The sequence below is a fragment of the Trachinotus anak genome, unplaced genomic scaffold (assembly GCF_046630095.1).
Source record: "Trachinotus anak isolate AG129_WGS33_773 ecotype Australia unplaced genomic scaffold, CSIRO_AGI_Tana_v1 ptg000002l, whole genome shotgun sequence".
NCBI classification, from domain to species: Eukaryota; Metazoa; Chordata; class Actinopteri; order Carangiformes; family Carangidae; genus Trachinotus; species Trachinotus anak.
This window is the reverse complement of record NW_027273853.1, coordinates 25486666-25494332: the sequence shown is the minus strand read 5'-3', so window position 1 is coordinate 25494332 and position 7667 is coordinate 25486666. Positions and strand designations below refer to the sequence as shown.

Sequence of the window (7667 nt, the reverse complement as noted above, 5' to 3'; positions counted from 1 at the left end):
TTAAAAATGTACTTAGCACCTGGCCATATATTTATTATGTAATACATGACAAACAGCATTGTATTAAATAGCTTTAATAGAAGAAAATCAGTTAGAATTGGAATGCATCCAACACCTTGGTAGTAACAGTGCTGTTTGTAAAACACTGCAGGCTTCTGATGTTCACAGTGCCCATTTCCCAAGTTGGTATAGATGGAGGTTTTACTGGCCTGCTAGCCTGGGGGTTGTACTTCTCAGCACAGGCTTGGGCAAAGCTGTCCCCATCAGGTATCATCTTATAGGACTGAATTAACTATGATATATATAATGACAGCAAAATAACCTCCAGGTCGGCACACTAAATCCATAAATTGCATTCCTGCACATAAGCATTTTTAAGTTCTGGAGGGCATATCACTATTCTAGCTTACAAATAACGTTCATCTTTTCAAATCATTACATAACTGTAACCGTTAATCACAATATTCAATATATAAAAAAGCATTTCACACAATGACACACCAAATCAATACAAGTCATTTTCAGAATGGAAAAGTCTGCTGCTCCTGAATCTAGGACCAACTTCACACCTTGTTACTTAGGAACCTGTGGGACAGAGAGAACAAATGGTCCACATTGTTGTAAGCCGAGACTGAATTCATTAACATTTAACATGCATTCTTCCACATTTACAGGAAACCAGACAAAGCTTAATTAACATGATATACTAGGTGGAAAGCTAGATAGACTTCCTTCATACCTTCATTATGAGCCTTGACCTTCTTTAGCCTTTTCTGGTGTTGCCTCAATCTCTTCAACACCAGCCTGGGTCATCAGGTCAGCAATGTTCTTCTCCAAGTCATCAATACGTGTGCTCATCTCATCGAGTGGAGAGGGGGTTAAGGCACATAATAAAAATGAGACGACTCACGGAGTTAATCTTAAATGAGCAAATCGGGGTCAGTCTGTCAGTCAGTGCTTTGATTGTGGAAAGAAAATGCAGTGAGAAAGAGATGCTGGATAAAAGAAATTAACATGATTTATCATTGGATAAGAATAAAACTAAATTTAAACTACAAATGTTAATGCATTTACTCAATGAACAAGTGAGTGCATTTTCAATGACAAGGATATTCCTTCCTATAATCTGGTCTGACATGGTCTGAAACTTGTCCTGCATCTGTTGCAGCAGTGTCTGGACCTGCGAAACAAACAACACAAATACTGTCAGTGACAAAAAAAAAAAAATTAGTTGGTTTCCTGATTGTGGCAGCCATTCATCATGTATGACATCTCTAAGAATTTAAGTTGCAATACTGCTAGTGGACCATGCAGTATTAATAACACCTAAGGCACCAGCACATCAACTCTAATGCACTGTGCCTGTGCTCTGTGAATGATTTTTAAATAGCAGCAGGGCAGTAATAACACATGTAACTTGTTTCCTTGACAACAATGCAAAAGCTCAGTAACCACGGGAGATGATTCTTCAGTTCACCGTCATACATGTCTACACACCGTCACTTAATGTGGCTCTATCATAGCTTCGGTTCAAGTTCAGGCGTCAAATGCCAAGAACTTGTGAAAAAGTGCGACCCTGAGGGAGATGCACACACACACAAACAAAGCAAACGAAAGGACTGTCATGGCTGAACCCCTTTTACTAAAGCTCACTATCACCATGACAACACCCAGAAACATTACCTCAGCTGTCTGTGCCGTAGCATGAGTAGGATTTAATTTACACAACGAAATGTGTAACTTTTCCGTGTGAACCTGCAAATCATTCAATATGATGTAAACTGACTGAGTTTCCGTCGAAACGCAGCAGCGTAACTTCTGCTGCTGTAATATGCGTTTTAACAGACCAACTGACCATCACTTACATAAGACGGGGAAGCTGAGCAAAAAACACGGCATTGTGTTGTCATTTAACATGTTGAATACGCGAAACCCATGACCCTATTTTATCATACAGTCAAATAAATAGCACGAAATGCTACATATTAGCTGCACTCTGGCTAATTTTTGCTTGCTTAGTAGCTAGCGATAGCTCGCCATCGTTAGCATCCTCATTGCCACTGCCTGCTAAGCTACTGTAAGCTAACGCAGGCTGGCCAACGCGATCACGACTCACCACGTTGGTAAGGTCCTGAACCGACTTGGGATCCGTCTCAGCCATGCTGTGCTGTAAACGATTATCGGCGCCTAAACAGCTCTAAAACTCAAAAAGCCACCAAATGTTTTGCTATCAGGTTCGCTACTGTTCGGAAGAGATAGCAGCCCGTCGCACCACCCACTGCACAGTCAGCTGTTCCCGGCGGCTCCACAACACGCGGAATCTCGCGAGAGTTGAGTCAAGGAGCTGAGAAATGTGGAACATTGAGTTTTGAATGGTGAGAGTTTATATTACTTTGTAGTTTGTTTGGTTTTCTAAACGGTATTCACTGAAAGCGTAGTTCTGATAGATTAAGTTGACCTCATGAAGTGCCCCAGCCTTAAAGACCCTTATTTCTGGGATTTGGTAAGTCTGAAAATTATACTGAACAATAGTGTGTGTGTGTGTGTGTGTGTGTGTGTGTGTGTGTGTGTGTGGCTTCCTCTCGTATGAACGTGTTGAGATTTGAAAGCTGGAGCTGCTCGGGGACTGTGCGGGCTGGTGTCTTTGATAAGGGGAAGGAAAGTGAATGAGGGCGGCTGGTAAGTTGTCGGTGGTTTGCCTATAAAATGCTGCATGTACCTCACCGGGAACATTGTGCCCTTTGTGAATGTGCTTCTTAAAACTAACTAATACTACTCTTTTTAGAAGAAGACGCGGTTTCTGTGGTGATTTCTGATGACTGTTTACCTTAGAGTTTTGAATTCGACATTACCCCCGTAAAAAACCTCTCTTGTATTACTTTATAACAGCGTTAATTGCTGTTTCCTTGTGTCCTGTTATTGGACCTTCAGTATCCAGAAGCCCCAAATTGATGTCTGTAAGTTCAAGCATGTTCGCCCAACCCCATGAAACTATGCTTTGCTTACATAACACAGCTTCATCTGTTGCAGGAGATTACCCAACGCTACTTTAAGGCTGCCATACTATACTACAGCTAGAAACGCCTTGTATTGTTAATTTCCTGAATAATGTTTAACCTCTGGGCAACCTGGAAAAACATCCTTTATTGAATGTGTTAAAAATCTAAGATCCAGAAGTGGGAGGCAGACTTTGAATCTCACTGAGGTATGAGGAGAGAGCTTCCTTATGTTGTCAGTTACATCTGAATTATGTGAAATAACAGATGTCTAATGAGTAACCAGACTTCTGCATTACTCCACCATGTAAAGATGCATCTGTTGCGCTGTTGCTCTGTTGAAATAGCCCATTATCAGCAATCATACCCGAGAGTGACACAGACTATTACTAGAGAACCTGCTAATGAGGTTCTTCTTTTTTGACATGTCTAAGGTACTTTTTCAGTGTGTTGACCCAGTGTTGACTGGTTCACTAAACTAAACTGAGTGGCTTGTCAATTGACTGACTGCCAAACATGCATGGGAAGAAAAGAGTCTATGTTTATACTGGGCCTGGACAATGAAAATAGTGCTGTGTTATGCAGTGATACAAGAGTCATACAAGAATCACGCCCCACCAACGCCCCGTACTTCTCACTGTTTGCTCTGAATGTGTAAGTCATGGTTTTGTGTATATATCAACATACCTGCTGTTACACAGAACACACGCACATGCCACGTCCCAGGAGCTCTTTATCGGTATTAGAAAATCACAAAGACCTGTAAAAAACACCATTTGTTCTGAAGGTTGCTATGGAAAAGGAGGGAATCACGACCGTCCCTTTAGTAATTTATGTAATTATCCCATCAAGAATGCTTCTAATACTTGGCTTCAATGCCAGTATTTTAGGGATTAGAGTACTGAACCACCTGAATTAGTAGTAATGCAGACAGAACAGCTTGGTAATAACATGTGTTAAACTGTGTGTTCACTCAAAGTGTAGCTGCAGTCTGACAGAGGTCAGTTAGTAGGAGGGGACACAGACTTGCATTTTGACTTGTTATCTCCACTTTGGCAGCTAATACTGACACCTCCCACCCAGGTCACTTCAGCAATGCCCCCAATACCTGCCTGTCATCACTGCCTTCACTTGCTATTGGCTGTTTAACCTGTCCTCACACTTCCTCTCTCGCTTTGGGATATTTCTCATCTTTGCTTCAGTCCCACTCCTGCCATCCCCACCTCACTGCATGGCTGCTCATTCATAAATCACCTATCTGGGTCTTGCTTTAGATGTGTGAACCTACAAGCAGTTTTTGATTAAAAAGTAGTTACCATTGTGTGTCCTGCACAGCCAAATTATCCCTACAACATAATAACTGAGTAATTAAATGACATGTTTATTCAATCCGAAACTGATACTGCCTGTGTGTGCATTTGGGCTACAACCAGGGATTGTTTTCAGTTTTTTAAAAGAATCTGTCACAATTATTCAATTACTTAATAATCTGCTTTATAAATTATTTTTAAAAAGCTAAAAAGTCAAGCATGAAAACTGTAGAGGTTTTGAGACTCGGTTAATGTTTTACTAAACAGATAAAACGATAATGTAATAACTTAAATCTGTTTTGACAGACCAATTTAGGCAATAAGAGCAATCTGACTGAAATTAGCTAAACAGAAAGATCTGCATGCACATAGTTTAACTGTCTCAAATATTCAGGCGCAGTAACACAAAACCTTTGTACTGGATTTTTGCAGCTGTGGTGTACATGAATGACTGATAAAAATATATATAAACCCAAAGGTGACTTTTACCACCTGCAGCAGACCATAGAGGTTACTTAAAACGTTAAAGACGGCTCTGGTCTATTCAAGTGTCAAGAACCAGCATGAACCGTGCCAGGACCCTGAAACTGCAGCAGCTAAATGGAATTCAGTCAGCACTTGTTTTATTATTTACACTTCTGCTTTTCTTTCTGTGACATGTTAAAATGTTTTAAATAAAAAGGCCTGTCAGTCTATGAATTTCATTTTCACTAGAAGTACATTACATTTTGCACTGCATATGTGAGGTGAGGAGGGACAGAAATTAAACCAGGCAAAAACAAGCTGGGCCCTACACAAATTAGACATTTAAATCCAATCAGTCTGATAGGTTGTACTGCTGTTTGGACTTTTTACAGACTTCTGGTTGCCTCAGAATAAACATCAGCGATATATTGTAAACCCTGTTACCTTTCTGCTTCCAAGGTGCAACCTCTAGACCCCTTGGATTCCCCTGAGCTTCTCTCATTGTGATGGATGCAGAGGTGGTTCTGCAGGAGGAGGGCATGGAGGGGTCGTGGACGCTGCTGTCCTGGCTGGCGTCCTGCCTCATGGTGTTTGGAGGGGCCCTGCCCTATGTGCCACAGTACCAGGAGATCCAGAAGAGCAGCAACACTGAGGGCTTCTCCACCAGAGTCTGCCTGGTGCTGCTCATAGCCAACATCCTGCGCATATTCTTCTGGTAAGGATAAGAGGGGAAAGTGTGTTGTTGTCAGATCAGTCTTGGTGTCAGAAGCTAATGGAGTAGGAATTGTTCTGAATAGATGGACCGAAGATGGAACATGATAGATTCTTTATGGATTCTGCTTAGAACATCTATGATTTTAAAATCTCCATCTGTGCTCCTTGTAGCCTATATGACGTGTCCTGTAATAAAACCCACATCCCTTGTTTATTTGTTGTTATTGTTTTTACCTATATTGCAAATGATGTATTAATGTGTTGCTGTTTTTTTCTGAAAGTTCCCTCCTATATAAAAATGTGACTGGTGTTTTGCTCACATTCTTTTAGGATAGGGAAGCAGTTTGAAGTGACCCTGCTGCTCCAGAGTGTGGTGATGATCCTCACCATGTTTGCCATGCTCCACCTCTGCTGCACCGTCCAAAACACCAACCGAGTGATCACCAAGCAGCACCGACTTTCAGGTAACTGGCTTTGTGCCAAAACCAAGCAATCATAACAAACTACACAGTAGTTACTAACTCTACAATCTAATCACTAACATGTCATCACAGATGATTTCAGGGCAGTAAATGACATATCCAGCACACCACTTCTCTGTGTCAGCAGTTTAGATGCCAAGTGCTTCACCTCCTTCCTTTTGCCAAAAGAGGGGGCCATTGGAAAAGCTTTAATGACAAGGCTGCTGTTTTCAAAATGCTTAAACTATTATGGCCACTCTTTCCTGTCATCTCATTTTTATTTCCCTTATCCTTTACTGAATGGTTCCTATTTGCTCCTTGTGGCAGGACATTAAAACAATGCTACTGTACACTAGTAATAGTAAAGCTCAAAGAGTAATGAAACTAATGGTGCCATAGATATTAAGATATGTAAGAAATTGCAAGGCAAAGCAAAAATGTCCTGTGGATATATTAGTTGGTGTACTGTCACACATGAGATTAGTCTATTCTGAGCCCAACTCACTGTGTCTGTGTGCGTGCATAGGTGTGTGTGTGTCAGTAATGTGTGTGTGTGAGGAGGAAGTGGATTGCATTGGTGCTGGGTAAGGGAGAATTGGAGAGGAGATGAAGAGGGCTATGATTAAGCAGACCAATATCAGATTCTGCTGTGCATTGTGTGTGTGTGCATGCATGTGCGTGTGTGCAGCAGGAGTGAGCCCAGACAAGATTATTTTTAGGGTCACTCTTCATAGGGTCCTGTCTTTTATGGGTAATTGGGCTTTTTTTTTTTTATGTAACAGATGCTGGAGTTGATTGCTTTTGCAAATGTGCTGACAGAAATTCAATCTAAGTACAGTTTTTATTAGATAACAGCCTATGGAGTGAAGTTGAATGATGGAATCTTGTAATACTCTGATCATGCGGAGCTGAATTTGTTATTAAGGACATAAATTATAATAACTGTTTGATTTTATGTTGATTGATGTGTGAGGATGGAAATATTTCTTTATAAAGAAAAACATAATGCAAGTCTGTTTGTTTTGCTGTCAGTGCTAAATCTTTTAAAGTGATGTTAGATTGAGAAACTAGAGATTGCGTGTGTGTAGACATGAGAGTAATGATCATCTTTATCTTTGGCATTATTTATGTCTTGTCTCTGCAAAGAGTTGGTATATTACTCATAATTATCCCTTTTTTTTATTCAGGCCCACCCACGCTTAAACTTTTTAATTGTGTATAAAATATTATAAGACGACTGGTGGTGGATTGTGTGTTTTCTCTGGCTCCAGATGATTTTCATAGGCTTTATATCTGTCTGTGCTCATTATTAGTGCGCATGTTGCAAACACAGTGGACAATAAGTCTGGCTGCAGGACAGTGAGATACAGAGGGAAGATTAAAAGGGATACAGGCCAGGATCGAATCTTCATAAACAAGTTTGTCCGTTATAACCCCAGTTACTAAAACTCAGCATGACCACCCTCTCACATCGAGTCCCCCCACTCTGAAGGGCGAGCCTGAGATCGGGTTTCATAGAGCACGGGTACCTTGGGGGATGGTGGGGTCAGGACAAAAATAGCTCAGCAGTCCTTCGTCCAAAGTGTCCACTCCTCCCTCCGTCCCTCCATCGCTAAGTCTTTCCAGCAGATCAGGGTCATGTCTATGTAAAGTAGCTTCCTCACCCCGAGATACATGTTGGCATGACTTTAAATATGAGACTATTTTTGAGGATCTTTCAT

The 7667-nt window shown here is 41.0% G+C and overlaps 2 protein-coding genes across 4 annotated transcripts in view; one reads left to right on the top strand and one right to left on the bottom strand.

The window, feature by feature from the left end:
• Nucleotides 1-58: 58 nt before the first annotated feature.
• On the bottom strand, nucleotides 59-2311 carry hsbp1b (heat shock factor binding protein 1b). The gene is made up of 4 exons (XM_071458169.1): nucleotides 2117-2311; nucleotides 1114-1180; nucleotides 740-866; nucleotides 59-585 (listed from the first exon to the last, which is right to left on the bottom strand). Exons 1-3 carry the CDS (start codon nucleotides 2159-2161, stop codon nucleotides 745-747), a joined length of 234 nt encoding a protein of 77 aa, XP_071314270.1. The 5' UTR covers nucleotides 2162-2311; the 3' UTR covers nucleotides 59-585; nucleotides 740-744.
• Nucleotides 2312-2358: 47 nt separating this feature from the next.
• Nucleotides 2359-7667, top strand: part of LOC139606121 (solute carrier family 66 member 2) — a 46054-nt gene continuing 40745 nt past the window's right edge. For 2 of the 3 annotated variants that reach the window (XM_071458146.1, XM_071458158.1), the window contains exons 1-3: nucleotides 2570-2679; nucleotides 5231-5486; nucleotides 5816-5949. In XM_071458146.1, the coding sequence (XP_071314247.1) occupies nucleotides 5278-5486; nucleotides 5816-5949 (343 nt within the window). In that variant the 5' untranslated portion in view covers nucleotides 2570-2679; nucleotides 5231-5277. Of the gene's footprint in view, nucleotides 2504-2569; nucleotides 2680-5230; nucleotides 5487-5815; nucleotides 5950-7667 lie in introns of those variants that run through there. The other variant, XM_071458152.1, reaches the window with a different exon arrangement.

Excerpts from the sequence above, each read along its gene's own strand:
- hsbp1b (XM_071458169.1), bottom strand. The coding sequence starts at position 2,161 with ATGGCTGAGACGGATCCCAAGTCGGTTCAGGACCTTACCAACGTG. Across the intron at positions 1,181-2,116 it reads TTCAGGACCTTACCAACGTG|GTCCAGACACTGCTGCAACA; the intron begins GTGAGTCGTGAT and ends TTTGTTTCGCAG. Across the intron at positions 867-1,113 it reads AGACCAGATTATAGGAAGGA|TCGATGAGATGAGCACACGT; the intron begins ATATCCTTGTCA and ends CCCCCTCTCCAC.